The following is a 21,123-nucleotide window of genomic DNA, read 5'->3' on the forward strand; positions in this document are numbered from 1 at the left end:
TCCACCTCCCTGGTTGAAGAGATTTTCCTGCCTTGGCCTCCTGAGTAGCTGGGATTACAGTGGCCCACCACTATGACCAGCTAATTTTGTATTTTTAGTAGAGACGGGATTTTGCCATGTTGGCCAGCCTGGTCTCGAACTCCTGTCTTCAGGTGATCTGCCTTCCTCAGCCTCTCAAAGTGCTGGGATTACAGGTGTGAGCCACCGCACCCAGCCCCGTGTGTGTGTGTGTGTGTGTGTGTGTGTGTGTGTGTGTGTGTTTGTTGTTCTTTATAGCACTTATCACCACCTCAATTATTACATAGTTATTCATGATGTGTCTCTTTCCGTCAGAATATGAACAAGAGAACAGGAGCCTTGTTTGGTTGGTTTCTATACTTCCACTCTCTTACCAATGCCTGGCATTTAGTAGGTGCTCAATATTTGTTTCAAGAAATGATTAATAAATAATACTTCATATTGAATATTGTTTCCTCTTTTAACAAATCTTTAATAGTAAAAAATTAAAAGCAGCAAGATTGCTCTGCATCAGGCACAATAAGCATGTTAAACAGAGATTATGATTCACTTTCCTTTATAGAGCCCACATGCTCTCCGCCAGATGCAGAGGGTGCTAGCCCTGCAGGAGCCGCGGAGGCGGAGCAGAAGGCCGCCTAAAAGAGCCTCTGCTAAGAGAGCAGGCGTGGGCGGCGAGCCGGCAGGGCTGGGGACCTGCCAGCCGGGGAGGTGGAGGACCGGCCCCTTCTCTTAGGACCGCCTACGACGCATGCTCTGCAGGGTTAACTGGCTGGCTGGCAAGCGGCGGCTCTGGGTCGGGTCGGGGCGGAGTCTCCGGGGCACTTCCCGGCGGCTGACTGCTCTGATTGGCTGAACAAATAGCCTGAGGGTGGTGGGCACCCGCCCTCCCGCCAAGGCCGACCAGGCCTTCTGCAGGTGCCCTATCCGCACCCTCACTCCTGCCCCTGCGACCTGGCACTGCGACTCGAGACAGCGGCCCGGGAGGACGGCTCCAGGTGAGTGCCGGCTCCGCGGCGCTGCCAGGTGCGGGTGCGGCGTGGAAGCTGGTGCCTCCACCAATGGGAGGGCCTCGCCCGTCTCTCGGGTGCTCGGTCCCAGCGTCCCGCGGCGCTGCAGGCCAGCAGGACTCTCTGCGTTTGGACCCGGCGAGTCTTGCCTGGGGGGCCTGAGGGTGGCTTTTCTGCAGTCATTGGCTCATGGCATCTGCCAATCAACCGGGAGTCGGGTGCTCTCTGAAGTTGCCCACTCTTCCCCTGGGCGCTCTCCGCTTTCCTGGACAGGCGCGGTCGGCGGTCAGTGAAGCTGCCCAGTGCTCCTGGACTGAGGGGACAGCAGGGATGCCTGATTCCTATCTCTGCATCCTCGTGCCTCCTCCCATTAGCTCCTCCAGGCATCGTGTCCTGCCTCTCTTGTTAGCCAACGGCGTGGTCGAGAGCAGACTTGGGCTTCAGTCCTGGTTAAAATCCCAGCGATACTGCCTTTTAAGCAGCTGACAGTTTCCTGAAAAATGGAATTAATGGCACTGCCATAGGGTCGGTGGAGGAGTTTGACATAGTAGATCAAAAGTGCTGCCTGCGGTGGCTGGCGCCTCGCAAGAGCTTGAATGAGAGTCTTAATAATTATTATTAGAAAGCTAAATGGCATGCTGCGTTGGGGCCTTTTCTTTTGCCACGGAACTGCTGGACTACTATCTTTTTAGAATCTGTACTATACATCTAATATGTATGTGGCATTTCGCTGGGTCCTGGGGGTACAAAGTTGAATCAGACTCAGGTTGTGCCCTGTGGACTGGGAGAAATGAGAGGAGACAAGTATTTAATTGGATGGTTACAAAATCTAAAGAACTGAGATAAAGGTGTTGATGCAGCCCAGAAAAGCACACTGAATTCAGCCTGGAGGGTCCCCCCACCACCACTTCAAGATTTTCACAGTATCTCCTTCTTTGTAAGAATTGCTTGGCTTAGTATGTTGAGAAAAAACATACTAAGTATGTAGTGTTGTGTTGGGAAGGAAACTTAACTGGGTGAGATTTTCAGTTGAGTAGCTTTAGCTGTTACTCCCATGGAGCTTCCTCTGGGCAGTTGGTACAGGTTCTGTAGGAAAAGCACTGAATGAATGCAGCTACTGCAGATGCTACTCTATTTTCAATTGTGGTAATTCCTTTAATTTTTTTCCCTTTCGGTTTACTCCTTATTATCTAGTAATAATAGACTTTTGGGAGGTTGCATTTATGATAAAAAGAAGCCTGGGGCTGTACAATCCTTCCTAGCTATCACAAAGAAGTGCAAAGTTGTAAGTGGAGGTGGTGGCCTTGCTTTGCCAATGTACACTGAAGATAATGTTTGCTCCTGTTTAGAATTTCAGGGTTAACTACTTCTTGGAAAAATAATCCCAGGAGGAATTGCATCAACAGAAGGGATTCAGTTCACTTTTGCAATCTCCTGAGAAGCAATTTCTTAAGACTCGTGGAATACTCTGTTTAAACACAAGACTGTTTAAAAACACACAGCTGTATTGGAGTATTATTGACATACAATAGCATGACATATTTCAATTGTACAACTGTGTAAGTTTTCACATGTATACGCCTATGAAACCATCAGTACATTCAATATTATGAACCTGTACATCACCCCCAAAAGATTCTTTGTGCATACCCCTTTGTAATCCTTTCTTATTGCCCCTTCTCTCCCCAGGAAACCATCAATCTGCTTTCTGTCAATAGAAATTAGATTGCATTTTTTGGAGTTTTATATGAAAGAGGTCAGACAGTACTTATTTCTTTATTTTGATCTGGCTTCTTTTAGAATAATTATTTTGAGATTCATCTATATATTTTATGTTCATTCCCTTTTATAGCTGATAGTAGGTATATACCACAATTTATCCAGTCACCCATTTAAAGCATTTGGATTTTTCCAGTTTTTGGCTATTACATCCAAAGCTGCTATAAACATTTATGTACAAGGCTTTGTATGGGCATACATGCCTGCATCTTTTTAAGTGATTCTACTTATTTTTTAAAAATGTAGACGTTCTGGGCTCTAGTCCTAGGTTTTTCTCTAACCATTTGTGTGTTCTTAGGAGAGGCATTTAACTTTGCCTTCAGCAACCTCAAGGTCTTTGCTGTGATTTTGAGTCATCACTGCCAGAAACCAAGACGGTCTTTGTTGATTTGATGGTTAGAGAGTTTCAGAAGGAGATAGATGGGTCAAATTCTTCCTCTCTGTTTCTTTTGAAGGATCTATTTTCTTTCATTTCACTTTTTTTCCCCCATGATGACAAATTTAAATGCTGACATATAATTTGGGGCAAGAACAGAAGTGGTTAAATAAGTAGGAAGAGCTAATGTGGTTGAATCACAGGTGGAGGGCAAGAGGTGGGAAATAAGCAAGCTCAGAAATTTTGTGGCTCTTCCTTTTTCTCAAACTATCCTCTTCTAAGTCTTGCCTTTTGTTATTTTTCCAGGAACAATTTGTTTTTTAACTTTGGGGTTAGGAGGTGAGTGGGTATGCTGGACTCCAAAGGTCACATATTAACTGGAGGTGGTGGATGGAAGGTTTCTTAGTTAAAAATAATTCTTTTGGGAGGCCGAGGTGGGTAGATCACAATGTCGGGAGGTTGAGACCAGCCTGGCCAATATGGTGAAACCCCATCTCTACTAAAAATACAAAAATTAGCTGGACACAGCTAATTTCCAATGCGGCATGGTGCCATCCAAAGTCCCGCCCTCTATCCATTGCATCACAGTGTCCTCTTTTTGGTAACTCCAGGGTTCAGGTATGCAGAAAGCCATTTCTGGATTTGCTGGGATCTCTCATTTGCCTGTTGTTCTGTGCCTGTATCAGCAACACATCACGTTAATTACATGTTGATGTCTGGTCATGAGACTCTTCCAACTTTGCCTTTCTTCAAGAATTCATGGCCATTCTTGGCACACACCTGTAGTCCCAGTCACCTGGGAGGCTTAGACAGAAGAAGCACTTGAACCCAGGAGGTGGCAGTGAGCCAAGATCATGCCACTGCACTCAAGCCTGGGTGACAGAGTGAGACTCTGTCTCAAAAAAAAAAAAAAATCCTTATTTTCTTCTTTCAGATATGGCTGGAGTCATTTGTTTCATATTTTCCCTTCACCTTTTACTTGCCCTAAATCTGGTTCAGAACTTTTTATTGGAGCGTTAATCTACCAGAATATTTTTGTGTACTAAAATTCAAGCAAATAATAATAGACTATTTTATTATACAGAATGAAAATGTGGCCCTTGGGGTTGGTGGTCTGTTTGGTTCTCTGGACCCCACATTCTGAGGGATCTGGAGGGAAACTGACAGCTGTGGATCCTGAAACAAAGATGAATGTGGTAAGTTTCTCAAAGTTTTGTGCTTTTAAAATGCACCTGTGACAAATGTTATTTTCCCAGATCCAGTTATGTAGGCTACATGAAGCCATACATTCATCTCTTTATAGCTCCTTTGCTTTTCAATTTCTCTGAATTTTTTTTTTTTTTTTTTTTTTTTGAGATGGAGTCTCACCCTGTCACCCGCCCAGGCTGGAGTGCAGTGGCGTGATCTTGGCTCACTGCAACCTCCCCCTCCGGGGCTCAAGCAATTCTCGTGCCGCAGCCTCCTGAGTAGCTGTGACTACAGGCATGAGCCACCATGCCTAGCTAATTTTTTTTTTTTTTTTGTATTTTAGTAGAGATGCGGTTTCACCATGTTGCCCAGGGTGGTCTCGAACTCCTGAGCTCAGGTGATCTGCCTGTCTTGGCCTTGCAAAGTGCTGGGATTACAGGTGTGAGCCAACACACCCTGTCCGATTTCTCTGAATCTTAGATTCAGTTTGCTAGACTTTTCTCACCAGGTATTATGTAGTTAACAAACCTCAGTTTACTGTTATATATACTTCTTAATAAGATAAATTATGATTTTTATTAATTTCATTTTTAAGTCTTACTAAATTTGTTTAAAAAATAAAAGTGTATTTCAACTGCGCAGGAACATTACTGCTACTGAGTGCTTGTTTTAGAGTACATTGAACAAAGATTGTGATTAAGAATATCCAGGGAACATATTTATATACAGAAGTCAAAGTATCTAAACAAAATTTTGTTAGAATATGCAAAAATAACCACTTGACTAATTAAAACACCTGCAAGTTATTAATCATAAGTAAACAATAAAATCTGGAAGTATGTCATTTAGGCACAAAATATCAGAAAAGTACAAATTATTAATGAAAACAGCAGCTTTAAAATAGATGTTGCAGTGACCCAGCTGAAGAATCAGGCAAGCTTAGGGACTTGGAGAGAAATTCAGAGTGAGCCAGGAGAGCATGACCTGATAACAGGGTCTTAAAGTTAAGTTTTACTTCTTAGCCCAAAGCTTTTCTTTTTACCTCCTAACTTTTCCAACGTTTAAAATAATTTTTTTATAAGAATGATAAAATTAAATTATTTCAAGTATTTTTCTTAGAGCGGGTATGTGCAGTTATCTACATTAAATCCTCTGGATGATTGAATTATCCATATCCCACTGAGCTCTTGACTAACAATTGTTCCATGAATCGTTCCTTATAGAGAGGTGAAGGTGACCATAATCCTCTATTTTGTTCAGGTTTTCTTCCATCCCACCTTAACATTCTAGTCCATTGATAAAAACAGGTTAAATTTTTTATGCTTTATTGGCCAGCAGGGGATCTCTCAAAACAGAGAAAGTGTTTTATACTTTCACAGTTCTAGCTGGCATATTTAGAAAAGAAAGAAATGAGTGTTTATTTGTGCCTGGTAGGCAGGATGGAAGCAAAGAGGCCCAAGCTGTGGTAAAGCTAGGTACATCTGGTATAAAACATGCTGGAATGATGAAACTGAAGTGTGACCAAACACCTGTAGGTAGAACACAAGCATGAAACAATGGATTTACACTTCTGATGGGAGGTTGGCTGCTATATTTAGCTGACTAAACTTTCAATGACAAATGCTTTCTTAAAGCCTGGAGAACAGTTTATCTGCTCCTTTGCTTGTTAATGTGGGGGACTGTTTCAGATTCTGTTCACCCAATTTCCATTGTCCTTTTTCTCTACAGAGTGAAATTATCTCTTACTGGGGATTCCCTAGTGAGGAATACCTAGTTGAGACAGAAGATGGGTATATTCTGTGCCTTAACCGAATTCCTCATGGGAGGAAGAACCATTCTGACAAAGGTATGGGAGAGCTCTTAAAAGTAAAAACCAGAATTTGGCCAGTTTTTGTGTTAGTAACCAAGTTCAGATTTAACTTGAAAACACTGAAATGGGATTATTTTTAGATTTAGAAAGCACTAAATGTGTTACACTTTTACAAGGCATAGAAAAATACATTTTCTTTTAAAGAAGTAAGAGCAAGAGTCATCTAATTTCAAGTTTTGTTCAAAGGTCAGAATCATTTGAGGATGTGATAAAATCTCTTTTTTTAAGGAAGCGTCTTATTTAATGAAATGTTTTGAGCATTAAATAGATGGCTTTCGCTATTTGAAAATTATTTATTTTTTTAAAATTCACGTAATCTAAAAATCAGAGACTTAGAAGACATAAAGTGAAATGCCTCTCTTCTGTCTCACTCCCTACTTCCTACTTTTTTGTGTATCTTTCTAAAATAACTTCATTTTAAGATCTTTTTATTTCCAAAAATCTCATTAGAAACAAATACAAACACAGATTCTTATTTTCCCCTTGCTTCCATTTTAATGCAAAATATGGCACTATTTTGGTCATTGAATTTTTTACTTAAGGCCTTAGAGATCTTTCCATACAATACATAAAGTCCATCTTCCACAGGCGATGGTATTTCACTATATGGCTGTATCATGATTTATTTAACAAGTGTCCTATTATTTATTTATTTATTTTTTGAGACAGAGTCTCTCTCTGTCACCCAGGCTGGAGTGCAATGGCATAATCTCAGCTCACTGCAACCTCCGCCTCCCAACTTCAAGCAATTCTCCCTGCCTCAGACTTCCAAGTAGCTGGGATTACAGGTGCCTGCCACCACACCCGGCTAATTGTTGTAATTTTAGTAGAGACAGGGTTTCACCATATTGGCCAGGCTGGTCTCAAACTTCTGACCTCAGGTGATCCACCTGCCTCGGCTTCCCAAAGTGTTGGGATTATAGGCATAAGCCACTGTGCCCGCTAATACCAAGTGTCCTATTGATGAATATTTGTGCTATTTCCAGTCTTCTGTTGATAAATATTGCTGCTGTAAATAAGCTTTTGTGTGTGGAAGTTTATTTATAAGATACATGTCCAGAAATAAAATTTTTGGATCAGAGGATGTATGCATTTGTGATTTTGATATATATTGCTAAGTTGATTTTTATCTGCACGTGTCCTGATAATTACTATCACTCGGAATATATGAAAGTTCTTGGAGCTTTGGCTTAAAAAGTATATATGTACATATATATATATATATATATATACACACACACACACACACACACACACACACACACAGTTTTTCTGTGTCTCATTTTATAACTCAAGCAAAATTATAGTTTCTAGTGCAGATAAAGGAATTTCTAGACAAACTGAAATTATTAAGCAGGAATTGGAAGAAGGATCTGCTTTTATTAAATTATCTCTTCAGTTGTAGCTTATATTTATTTATTTAATTTTTTGAGACGGATTTTTGGTCTCATTGCCCAGGCTAGAGTGCAATAATGCAATCTTGGCTAACTGCAACTTCCGCCTCCCCGGTTCAAGTAAAATGTAGCTTATTCTCTAACATTTTTTGTTTCTGGAAACTTTTCTTGGAGAAATTAAGGTTTAGATTAAGGTAGTTAGCTAACTATTTATTCTTATATGGGCAGAAGAGCCACCTTTGCCTCAATTCCTGCCTAAATTGTTACTCAAAGCAAACTTAAAAACCCTCTGTGTTAATGTGAACATTATGTTATTTTCTGCTTTGTTTTTTCTTAGTCTAATCTGATTTAACTTTTTTCTTCCATGTGTTCTAGTTATAATAAGGATTTTAATAATGTTTAGGTGGCCATGACAACCACTTTTTTTTGAAATTTGATTTCTAACTCTTGAGATTTTTATGGTTTACAGATATACACCATTAAGCTTCCTTTTAAAAAATAAATACATTATAAAATGAGTGGTGAGTTACAGTGAGAGCTTTTAGTTTTTCCTGCTTTCAAAACACTCAAAACATATATTTTATGCCAGAGTGAGCATATGATCTTGGTTTCCTTCCTTTTTTTTTTCCCCAGAAAGAATAACCTCTGTATACTTATTTCAGACATTGTAGAAAGAAAAATGTTTTATATTATTTTTCTTAAAATTATAGTTGTTTAGGAGTGTAAATCACTGTTAGATGATGCTCAGAATCTCAATAAAACATGCTGAGAGCTCTCCTCCTATATCCACCTTCAGGCTTCTCTCTCCATACAGTGGTTAAAACACTCAGGGCCACATGCCCTACCTGTGCGTATCACACTGTTGGAGGTGAAGGTGTAGTGCCCTGGAATATGAAGAAAGTGAGCATAAATCTTGATATTCTCCCACGTAATAGAAAGGAGACTTAGGGGACCTTGTGCTAGACCTGGATCTGCCCTTGACTTCTTACGTACTTTTTTTTTTTAACCTCTGTGGGATATATGATATATACTTTATTTTATTTTTGGCAGGAGGGCTGGGGGTTGGGAGAGTGGAGAGTCTAGGTCTTTAGAATGGAGGCATATAGACTGAAAGTACTCACTCTAAGCTAGATCTCTTTATAGCATTTGGTCCTCGTGTGCTTTCCCTATTCTGAAGAGGCCCTCCCTGTGGGGGATCAGTGATGTGTGTGTCATACCTGCTATGAGCTAACCTCAGTGGGAAGTTTTCAAGGAAGTCTACGGTGAACAACTCTGTTCTCTAAAGGAATTGTGGTTTTCTAAGAATTGCAAAGGTGCTTTTCTGATGGTTTGCATTTCCACAATCTAAAACAGAGCATGGACAGAGGCTCTTTACTATCCTTCACTCCTCTTCAAGAGCAAGGGTGTTGCCACTGGTGTTATTTTGGCTGCTTAAAGGCAAGTAGATAAAAAGAATGGAGAGGGCCTTTCATACACAGAGTGAAACACGTCCTCTTCTCGTGCATGCCACTTCCCCTCTGACTTCCTCCTCTATTATTAATAGCACCAGCATCCTCCTAATGACCTAGCCTGGAATCTGCAGAATCATTCTTGACCATCGGTCCTCTCTAGGCCACCCACGTTAAATTGCTTCAGTTCATCTTTTTCTTCTCTTTCCCTGACCACCATCCTACATTAGGCTCTTGTTACTACTTAACTGGGCACCTGAAATAAACTCGGCAGCTGAGAGAGTCTTGAGCCATTTCCATTTTTAAGGATCCCTGTATATTAACAAAAAGACAGAATTTCAAAACAGGATTATGGAAATTCAGTCTGCTTATATAATTTAAGAAATCAATGCTTTTAATACACACAAAATTACTGCTATACGTCCATACTATTTACAAGTAATTACAAAATATATTAAAACATTACTCGTTTTTTGCTGTCACATTCCTTGTGGAACCTGAGTCTACAGCTGAATGGTGAGCAACTTTCAGTCCTGTCGCTGTGGGCCTGTGACTAACTGTGTAGCCTCACTTGGAGATCATGTTTTTTATGAACACAGGGCTTGGCCACATGGCTTGTCTGCCCATGTTTGCCTACAAGCTTTACCTAACTACTGTCTTCTCTGCCAGCCTTCCTGTTCTTGTTCATCCTACGTGGTTTTGCAGGATTAAGTTTCTTAAAGCCCAGCTGTAATTATGTGAAATTGCCATTCAGCAATCTTCGGGGGTCTCAGAAATGAAGATGCACACTCTTCCTTGATATTCTGTCCTGGCTGGTATTTGTACCTTTCACCTATATTCTGTATAGTGGTAGCCCTTGGCTACTTGTGCAGTATATGTGTGCTGTTTCCACCATTAAGCAACCTTCTTAGGAAGTGTTGAGCAACCCTCGCTTTTTGCTTTTGCTCCTGAAGGGAATTGAAATTCAGAAATTAATCCTTCATAGGGAAGTAGTTCTATTTTCATCTGCTCAGCCTTATTTCAGAAAGTCATGGGGAGTTAGCACTAGAGGGATCTCAGATTCCTGTCTTGGCTAGGGATTTTTTTTTTTTTTAACACAGTTTGCTGGTGGATTCCCAGGTAGAATTCTTGGTTTTGGCAACCTGTGTTCTAGACTAACACCCTCATGTTGTTGGATAAGACAGCCATGTTCAAAGAGGGAAAGGAATTTGCCTCAGGTTGGAGGGTCATGGCCTGGCCTCTCTGACTACAGATTCAGTGATTTTTGAACTGGAGAGTGTGTCGTTACATAATAAATATTAACCCAATTGATCCCATAATAGTCACAATATAGATTTTATTTGACTAAAACAAGGAAATACATACTGGTCTTGCATTAAATATGTAAAACAGCAACAACAAGGCAGATTTACTTATTGTCTGACTAGGAAATTGGCCAATCATCGAAACACCGAGTGGCACATTTGTATCTGAAAGTTATGCATCTGATTGCCGAGTGGGTGAAGTGGCATTCTAGACTGTGAAAGCCTGGAATAACTGCCTTCAGCATGCTGAAAAAGGCTTTTCAACTGTGGCCTTAGCAAAGATTACCCAGGGGCTTCCCGCTGAACTGCTAGAGTCCTAATTGAAAATTCACAGCGTGATTTGTGAGTTAAGTCTTTAGAAGAAGACCATCAGCTTGTAGTTTGCTTTGATTGTTTATCTTAGGAGTCTGCTTGACTTCTGGATTTTTCTTTCCTTCTAGATGTATCCTTTATTTCCAAAGAAATTATTTTTTGAATCACTGCAGTGCTCTAATAGGCTACACATAGGCCTTGGTAATCTGGTATAAAATTCCACACCCCTAGTGGTGCTGAACAGTTGTGGGTTCATTAATGAATGCCTGAGCTTGGTGACTTGGGCTGAGCTCAGGCTCATGTGGCACCGTGATGGTGCATTGTGTAAGGGATTGTGTTAGGAACCTTTGCCTAATGGAGGAGCATAAGTGAGGTCAGCCATAGAGTTTGTCTTGTAGACCCAGGTTGGGACCAGAGCAGAGAGTGCTCTGCCCTGTCCCTTTCCCTCCTCTTCCTCCTGGTTAACCGCTCTGACCTGTCCTCTGCCCTCAAACTAATTGTCATCTTCAGGGAGGATTTCTCCAGCCTCACACTAGGTCAGGCCTCTGGCTACCTATTCTCATAGTTCCCTGTGTTTTTCTTCTATAGCAATTAAGACAGTAAACAATATCATATGTAGGTGATGATGTGTGTGACCTCTGTCATCTTCACCAGACTCTGCGGAGTTGAAGACTTTTCTGATTCTCTTTACCTGGTAAGTTGCTTTAGTTCCAGGCTGCAGCCTACCCAAGCATGTTTCTGCAGCCCTCCTGGGACTGGGTTGAGGAAAGCATTGCAATTTAATAGTGTCCCTTGCTCAAGGCCACACTGCATTAAGGATTCCCTACTCCTGAGCTCCTAGGAATCCACAAACACAACATGAAGGCTCGCTGTGGTGGGTAAAACTTGAAGCTTTATTGCCTCGTGGTTAAAGTGAGCATGTGAAGAGCCACCAGCCGTGGGTGTAAGTTCTGGCTCTACTACTTTAGCTGTGTGACCTTGGCAACTTTCTTTAGCTCTCGAAGTTTTGATTTATTCAATTACTAAACAGAAAGAATAATACTGGCTACTTCATAGGCTGTTGTGAAAATTTGATAAGACCTGTGAAATATATGCAGAAATATATGCACTACAATAAGTGCAGGTGATACAGTTTCTTTTAAAATATTTATTTAAGATATTTAAATGAATGAATAAATAAATAGTTTTAAAGTCTTACCCTGTCTCACGGGCTACACAGGCTAGAGTGCAGTAGTATGGTCATAGTGCACTGCATCCTCAAATGATCCTCCCACCTCAGCCTCCCAAAGTACTGGGATAACAGGCATGAACCATGGTGCCCAGCCTTGGTTTTGAATTTTGAAATGTTAACATGGATTTGATGGTGGTCTCTGATATTGGCTTCTTCAGGATTCAGCCCTCCACGACAGTGATGTATTCTAAACTGTACAAAAAGGAGGAAGATGCCTTTGTTTACAATGGACAGAAGTAAGAAAAGTAAGAAATGTAGTAGAACTATGCCTGGGGGTCAGGTGACAAGCACTGTGTCCTCCCTAGCCATATGTCCCTGAAAGTGCTTTCTTCTGTGGCCCCTCTGCTCCTTCTGTTGAGGGAGCATTTTGGATGGGAGCTGGATAATTTCCCAAAATTTGGTCAACTGTGAAACTCTGGAACTCAAGTTGCTGTGTTGCAAAGTTATCTGAAGACAGGCCGTGGTGGCACAGAGGGGCAGGGGAGACAGAAGGGCAGTTTGAGATGGAGATGATGAGCATGTTTGTCACATGACCTGGGTTTGATTCCCAGCTTCATCATATACTAACTGTTTGTCCTGGGGCCAATTATTTATTCTCACTAAGCCTCAGAGGCCCCAAAGGAGGAACAATGATATAAATGGCCCAGCACCATCCTGGGTGCATGAAGAACTCTAATTATGACAGTGTTCCAGAAAGTTCTGCAGTGAACAAGACAGACCACATCACTGCCTTCATGTTGCCTGGTGATCAGAGTAATTATTGCTGGTGGTGGGGAGAATAGCATTCTGAGGTATGGAACGGTTTTCTCCCCTGCTCTGTGATGCAGGGTGCTCTTGTGTTCACTCCTGCAGGTCACCTGCTCCCCAGCAGGGTGACAGTGAAATGTGAGTTCAGTGGACTGTGCGGTGGCAAAGGCCACATGACTCTCTGAATATGTCCTGTGGACAGGCCAAGCACTGCGCTCTGTGTGAATCATCAGGTGAACTCTCATACAATTCTAGGGCATAAGAACTTCTATTAACCCTGTTTTACAGTTGAGGAAACCAAAGTTTATAGGGGTTAATTAACTTGCCCAAGATAAAGCAGCTGATGGGTAGTGAAGACAGGAATCATACAGCCTGTGACTGTCCCTGCCCACTTGGCCCTCTTCTCAGGTCTGAGAACAGCTGTGATATCCCTGATAAAGTCACACGGTGGAAAATGTCTGATTTAAATATTCTGTAGCTTGATTTCTGCTTACTACACCAACTCAGAGAGCTGTTAGGTGACTTATCTGAGATAACGCATGTAAAGCACTAAGTGTTCAGCATGGTGCCTGACACATTGTCAACACTTAGTATGATCTTGCTGTTACTATGGCTGTATTACCTGGGCTAACGAATGCCACTTCACTTTATCCTTCTTCACAGTGGTTATGTTCTAATAATATTTTAGTACGTTTACAGTTGACTTTTTAACAACATGGGGGCTATTGATAACTGCATATAACTTTTGTATTCCCCAAAACTTAACTAATAGCCTACTGCTGACTGGAAGCCTTACCTATAACATACATAGTCGATTAACATATATTTTGTATGTTATATGTATTATATACCATATTGTTATAATAAGTAAGCTAGAGAAAAGAAAATGTTATTAAGGAAATTATAAGGAAAAGAAAACGCATTTACTATTCATTAAGTGGAAGTGGATCATCATAAAGATCTTCATTCTTATGTTGGAACAGGCTAAGAAAGAGAAGGAAGAGGAGGGGTTGGTCTTGCTGTCCCAGGAGTAGCAGAGGTGGGAGAGAGGGAGGAAGTGGAAGGGGAGACAGGAGAAGTAGGCACATTTGGGGTAACTTTATGAAAATTCATTGTAATTTCTGTCCTTTTAGCTTTTTCATTTCCCTAGAAATGTTTCTGTAGAATGGCAATTCTTCCATCATTTGCTTTAGTTTCGGTGCTTGTGTCGCAGAAGCATCAGTGTTGTAAAAGAAGTCTTGAATAATTGCAGTTGCAGCCCTTCTGCTGAATTGTCTAACACCAGTTTGTTTTCTGGCAGTGCTTCTCCTATGTCTTCTTTCTCATCATCTGGAGCTGTTTCAGAAGCACTCATCTCCATTAAGTCATCTTCTGTTAATTCCTCTGGTGTGTCCATTAGCCTTTGACTTTATTTAAGATACACATCTTGAAACCCTTTACCTGCACCCACCCTCCACATTTTTGCCATATCCACAATCTTTTTCTTGATTGGCTAAGTCATGGATCCTGTGAAGTCATGCACAACATCTGGACACAATTTTCTCCAGAAGGAATTCATTGTTTCAGGCTTGATAACTTTCATAACTTTTTCTGTAACAACAGTGGCATCTTCAGTGGTGTAATTCTTCCATACCTTTATGATGTTCTCTCTGTTGGGGTTCTCTTCCATAACGTTGTCAGTCCTTTCCATAGTGTACGTGTGTCATGAGTCTTAAAGGTCCTTATGACCTCCTGATTTAGAGGCTGAATTAAAATTGTGTTTGGGGACAAGTAAACCACTTCGATGCCTTTGGTATTGAATTCATGGGATTCTGTGTGGCCAGAGGCATTGTCTAATATCAAAAGAAAGTCCCTTACTGGCAAGGTACTTCCTGGCTTCAGGAAAAAAGCATCAGTGGAACCAATCTAGAAATAGTTCTCATTGTCCAGTCCTTCTTACTGTACAAACAAAAGACTGGCAGCTGGTGTCTATATTTTCCCGTCAAGGCTGAGGGATTAGCAGATTTATAGATAAGGGCAGACCTGACCATCAACCCTACTGCATTTGCACAAAACAGCAGAGTTAGCCTATCCCATCCTGCCTTAAATCTGGTGCTTGCTTCTCTTCCTTACTAATAAATGTCCTTTGTGGGTTTTTTTTTTTTTTTTTTTTTTTTTTTTTAGAATGGAACACTTTCATCTGCATTAGAAACCTGTTCAAGCAGATACATTTTCCTCCAGGAACTTATATGTAGCCTCTTGGTTGGCAGAAGCTGCTTCTTCTGTTATCTTGACATATTTTTTAAGTTTTTTTTTTTTAACTTTTAATTCTTAAAATTAATTAACTTTTGGTTTTTAGAGTCTACATCTTGCCCTGTCACCCAGCTGGAGTGCAGTGGCACATTTATAGCTCACTATAACCTCTAAGTCCTAGGCTCAAGCAGTCTTCTCACTTAGTCTTCCAAGTAGCTAGGACTACAGACATGTACCAACTATACTCAGCTAACTTTTAAAACAATTTTTGGTAGAGATGGGGTCTCAGTATGTTTTTCAGGCTGGTCTCAAACTCTTGGCCTTAAGAGATCCTCCCACTTTGGCCTCTCAAAGTGCTGGGATTACAAACATGAGCCACCATGCCTGGTCTGTCTTGGCATTTTAAAAGCCAAACCTCTTTGTAAAATTATCAAACCATTTTTTGTTGGCATTAAATTCTCCAGCTTTAGATTCTTCACCTTCTTTTTTCTTTAAGTTGTCATATAATGACTTTGCTTTTTTTTCTTGAATCTTAGAGTCTAGAATCTATTCTTGCTTTTCCTTGAGTATTAGGGTCTAGAATCATAGTAGAGCAATTCTGCACCCACATAAAAGCTGCGTTTTCAATATGAGATAAAAGGTATTTCAGAAAAAGTGCCAGGTTTTTGTGCTTGCTGTCATAGCTGCAATGACAAAAGTGGCAGAGCTGCTACATTTCTTTTTTTAAAAGACATTTAAAAAAATTTTTATTTTTTTAAAACAATTGTCCTATGTGTCATTTATCTTGAAATGAAGACAATTGAAACTGCAGATCTCAATGTATGGCACGTATCAAGCAATTCAACTTCTTGTAATGTCTGGACTTTTCTTTGCTTTTAGGGAGCACTCCTAGATCACTATTAGTTCTTTGCATGGGACCCATGGTGTTATTCAAGGTGTACAATGTTGCACTAAACATGATGAAAAACATATGAGCACTGCAAAAGATTGCTTTATACCGAAATATGCAATTTACTGGAGACATGAACAGCTCATGTGGAGATGATTAGTGTCACCGGAATTTTAAGCAGATATTCACAATACTTGAGCTCACCACAAGAGCAGCAGGAGGTGGCTACAAAATTATTACAGTAGTACACTATATACTATAGTTGATTTTATGCAGTTGTGGTTTAATACCACATCTTTACATTTGTTTAAATTTCTTTTAACTGTGAATGGCACCATGTGTAGTCTGTAAGCGTGTGTCTAAGTTTTGAAAATTTTCTTTTTGGCCAGGCGTGGTGGCTCACGCTTATAATCCCAGCACTTTGGGAGGCCAAGGCAGGTGGATCATGAGGTCAGGGAGATCAAGACCAGCCTGGCCAAGATACAGGGTTGCCGTATCTACTAAAAATACACAAATTAGCTGGATGTGGTGGTAGGCTCCTGTAATCCCAGTTACTCAGGAGGCCGAGGCAGGAGAAACCCTTGAACCTGGGAGGTGGAGGTTGCAGTGGGCCGAGATCACACCACTGCACTCCAGCCTGTGTGGCAAAGTGAGACTCTGACTCAAAAAAAAAAAAAAAAAAAGAAAATTTTAACTTTTTATACTTTGTGTATATTTATGGTAATAAATAAAAAATAGGCTAATATCTAAATGTATTTTATGCATTCATGGCATACCTAACCTTTTAGTAACTTTTCATTATTTCCAGGCTACAGAGTTGGTCTGTTAGTTTTTCTCAAATTGTTGCCAATCTCCAACAAATTTTTCAATGTTTATTGAAAAAAATCCATGGATGAGTGGCTCTGTGCAGGTCAAACCTGTGTTAAGTTTAAGGGCCAACTGTATATGTGTATTATTATTACTATCAGGGACTGTTATTTATTCAGCTTTACTACGTATTAACTACTTCATCATCCTCACTTTAGAAAAGGACACCTATACTTCGGAAAGAGTTGAGCAAATCCTGCAAAGTTTTGTTGCCATTAAGAACTGAGGTCTTCTTCATGCTGTTGCCCTGGTGTCTGACCTCCTCCTTGTTCCCTCTTTTGGTTCTGCCCTGGACCTCAGCTGGTTTCTCACACGTGTTTTGGAATGTGACAAAGTCCTATCTGGACTCAGCATCCTGGCAGAGAAGGCCAGTGCCTTGGGAGGCAGGAGGAACTTCCCCACCCACTCGGTCATCTTCCTCCTGTGGGACTGTGTGCTCAGCACATTCAGTTTCGGAGCCTGAGTAATCCCCTCCTGGCTTCCACCCACACTGGAAAGGCAGCATCATGGAACTGGCACCAGCTTTGTCCTATTTAGGACCATGATGAAATTACTTGCCATCTACAGGCCAAGAAATGATCTTTTAGTCTTTTCCCTTAATCCCCAGCCCTCCTAGAGCCACCCGTAGGGCACAGCTGGGGAAGGCAGCCTTTGACCTGTCATGCTGGTTTGTTGCTCAGACAAACAGGACTTCAGGATGCCTGAGTGCATTGAGAAAGCTGGGCTTGAACAGGTGAGGCCAAGTGAGTGCCCCTCCTTTCATTCCCTATCCGATCCATCTACTAGAGATGACTTTCTTCAAGCACTTTGTCCACATCCTTTCAAAATAGCTTCCTGCCTTCAGCCAGAAGGCCTCAGTGTGTTCTAGAGACTTCTCTCTTGTTAACCTTCTTTCCCTAGCAAAGCAGTGAAAAGCATGGCCTGTGGTGTCAGACACCCCTGGTTAGACTCCAACTTCTCCATTTCCTAGCTCTCATTCAGCCTTGGGCAAGTTACATGACTTCTCTGCCACAATTCCCTGTTCTGTTAAATGGCAGTAGTGCCAACTTCAAAGGATTTTCAGTACAGTACCTAGAGCATATAAGCATACAGTTGGAGCTAGCTATCATTTCAATCAGCTGTTCTCAGCAAGGTGAAGTGAAATCTAAAATAGTTCACGGGAAGATGTGAGTGGCAACAGGTTTAACCCTCCCAGAGAGAAACATCTTTTGCCAGTAAATCCTTAAATCCTTGTTTGGTGGTGGGATGGGAAAGAACCACATTGTACCTTACTATCTTCCCCCTGGTGGGAGCAGGTGAGAGAAGCTGGCAGACAGTTGGCTGGGCCTGCTTCCAGTGCCCAGTCTATTCCATACCCTTTGGTATTCACCCAATGCCTGAGGGAAGGGGCAAGCAGTTTAGCAGACATTTTTAAAGGTTTTCCGCCCCAGGATTCGATACTATTTTCTTTGTTGAGGATCCATCATGCCTAATGGAACCACTGTCTCTGGAAGCTCAGTAAGTTATATCCTCTGCATCTCCCTCCTCAGAAGAGCCTTTTTTTTTTTGTTCTGGGATGAAAGGAAACTGGCCCAGCCTGGAAAGATGTGTACCCCATGAAGTCCTTCCTATACCTTGTATCGCCAAGTCAGATGAGGCACTGGACTTTCCGAGTGGTTTCCCAGCCTGGCTGCATGTCAGAATCAGGTAGGGAGCCCTTCATGTGCACCATGGGGTCCCACCCAGCCAAGGCCTGGGTTTGGTATCAGCTCTCTATTTATTTGGCTCCTGTGCTTTCTCCAGAACCCTTTGTGGAAACATCTGTCTCTTACTTAGGATCTGGGTCAAATGTTTCTGCCTCTGGCTGAGTAACTTTCTCCTTCTTCTGGATCTTCCTGAAAGGTGCTCTAGCCTTCTTCTTGCTGGGCTGGTCATTGTGCATCTGTCTCCCCAGACGATGGAGCTCCCTGTGGGAGGGAGTGTGGGTTACCAGTCTTTGCATTCCCAGCATCTATTAGGTTGGTGCAAAAGTAATTGTAGTTTTTGCCATTACTTTTTTTTTTTTGGAGTAGGGGGGATGGAGTCCTGCTCTGTAGCCCAGGCTGGAGTACAGTGGTACAATCTCGGTATACCACAACCTCCACCTCTTGGGTTCAAACAGTTCTCCTGCCTCAGCCTCCCAAGTAGCTGGGATTACAGGTGCCCACCACCATGCCTGGCTAATATATATATTTTTTGTATTCTTATTAGACACGGGTTTCATCATGTTGGTCAGGCTGGTTTCAAACTCTTGACCTAATTGATCTGCCCATTTTGGCTTTCCAAAGTGCTGGGATTACAGGTGTGAGCCACTGTGCCTGGCCTGCCATTGCAAAAACCACAAAGACTTTTGCAACAACCTAATAGCACAGTGGCTGCTACTCAGTAGGCATCGCTAAAGGTTTACACAAAACATAATGTGTGTTTTCAAATCAGTTCTTGATATTTTAATTTCTAGTGCACTGCCTAAGATACAGCAGATTCTCATTAAAAATTCTTCAGCTGAATGTGGACGTCACAGCTGAGTGGCCTCCATTACTCTAAAGCCATGCCATTTGTCAGGTGTTTGCCTTTATCAGCCCCTTTCCTCATCTGTCAGTATTTCCCATGAGAAAACAGTGTGGTCTGCAGTACCCTTTGCAGTGCTTAGCCCAGATTTTCCAGATTTAGCTTGCAAAGAATAGATTCACTGTCTCTTTCCCATCTGGTGCATCTTTTGTGTCTGTTGTTCATTGAGCCTTTGTATTCAGTTTGAAGTGAGGGTTGGAAAAACCCAAACAAACAAACAAGCAAAACAATTAGAAAAATAGTGGCTTTGACTTGTTCTTTCTGTTTTACAGATGTCTTAACAAATCCCTGAGTTTTGTCCACACTCTCCCCATCAATCCCACTGGACAGCTTTGCTGTCACTCTGCGGTCTACACCAGCAGGTCTGTTTATGTGCATGTGTTCGTACCTGCGTGTGTGCTGCTGTGTTCTCTTTATCCCTGAGCTGTCACTCCCATTTTGTGCCCAGCCACTTGTGGCACTGAGTTAGGGGTAATGAATATCCACAGATAACCCCTTCATGTAAATAGTTTATTTTAATGTTGCTAAACTGTTATTTTCTTTGTTTCTTTTTCTGTCAAACATGAACTCTTTATAACCTATGTTGCAGTAATGGTTGTTTTGGGCAAGGTCAAATCCACAGAAATGTAATATATGGGGCAAAGCCAGGAGCTTTGGGAAAACCTTCCATGGCGGGCAGGGTAAAGGTCTGGGAACTTTTTAGAAGGCTCCTTTAAAGGATGAAGTAACTCCCTGAGAAAAGCGTTGTACAGGTGTGAATTAGGTCTGGGTGGAAGGAGGGCATTTACAGGTGTTCTTAGAAGCCACTCAGCTGCCTTAGACGTGGTCTCCTGGGTAGCATGTGCTCCAGCTGTCCACATGCAATTGTTCACATGCATTCCTTGTTTTACACTTACCTTCCAGGAAAGCTGCGGCAGCTCCTCATTGCCCTTGGGAATCCAGGAGTTATTCATTGGGGATGTTTAAAGACTTTCCTGGGGAATCCAGGAGTTATTTATTGGGGATGTTTAAAGATTTTCCTGATATATCTTTGACTTGTCCACTTCCACATTTCCCCTTCAAAGCTCCTGGAGGTTAGAGAGAGAAGTACAGAGACTTCAGGGGAATTTTAAACATTCTTCATTGAGAGAAGGTAGGGAGCTGAGTCTTGCTCCCATGAGCTGGCCAACATCTCCCTTCCAGCCTCTGTTCTGGCCTGGCTGCCACACATCACCCTCCTCCTCCTCTCTCAGTTATCCCTGCCCCAGGGCCCTCTCTGGTTTCAAACCATTCCTGCCTTTCTCTGGACACTCTTCCCTGAGAAGTGGAACAGGCAGCCTCGGGTTTTCCACTGTTAGCTACAGAGGCACAGATTGGAACAGGTGCCAAGAATTAGGCCACCTATGGAGCCTTCCTCTTGTTTCACTTTGACTCTCCATCCCGAGGGAAGACAATTGCAGTTGTTTTTGTTGGAAATGACCTGACCTGTGGGAGCATCCTACTCCTGGCCTTTGAAAGTCAAGTTGCCTTCCTCATGGCCTAGCCCCCCAATCACTTCTATGCGTGAAAAGGGTCTCAGCATACCTAAGGAGCTGTGGCATGAGCAGGAAAGCCCATCTTTCTTCTCCATCAGTAGGGCAAAGCCACTGCATCGTATAGCTCCTGGGTGCCGTTCACACTGCATTGTATAGTTACCATGAAATGACGATGCTGCCTGCAGTTGCCAACAAGGCAGCCCTACTTTGGATGAACTATTATTCAAAACACTTTTTTCAACTATAATTTAATGATGAATTAATTTTGGTGATTATTATTGTCACTTACACTGAAGTTTATAATTTTGAACTTTTAATGATCATTTTTTTCATATTTTCCTTGCTGGATTATCATCTTCAT

The 21,123-nt window shown here is 41.8% G+C and overlaps 1 protein-coding gene across 1 annotated transcript in view; it reads left to right on the forward strand.

The window, feature by feature from the left end:
* The first annotated feature begins 685 nt into the window (after window positions 1–685).
* LIPA (lipase A, lysosomal acid type) overlaps window positions 686–21,123 on the forward strand; it is a 46,194-nt gene continuing 25,756 nt past the window's right edge. Inside the window, exons 1-3 of the mRNA XM_032245588.1 lie at window positions 686–1,013; window positions 4,265–4,376; window positions 6,097–6,214. Coding sequence (XP_032101479.1) covers window positions 4,266–4,376; window positions 6,097–6,214 — 229 coding nt within the window. The 5' untranslated portion in view covers window positions 686–1,013; window position 4,265. The remainder of the gene's footprint in view (window positions 1,014–4,264; window positions 4,377–6,096; window positions 6,215–21,123) is intronic.

Source organism: Sapajus apella, unplaced genomic scaffold (genome assembly GCF_009761245.1).
Source record: "Sapajus apella isolate SASKATOON/1434 unplaced genomic scaffold, GSC_monkey_1.0 scaffold58, whole genome shotgun sequence".
In the NCBI taxonomy this organism is placed as follows: domain Eukaryota; kingdom Metazoa; phylum Chordata; class Mammalia; order Primates; family Cebidae; genus Sapajus; species Sapajus apella.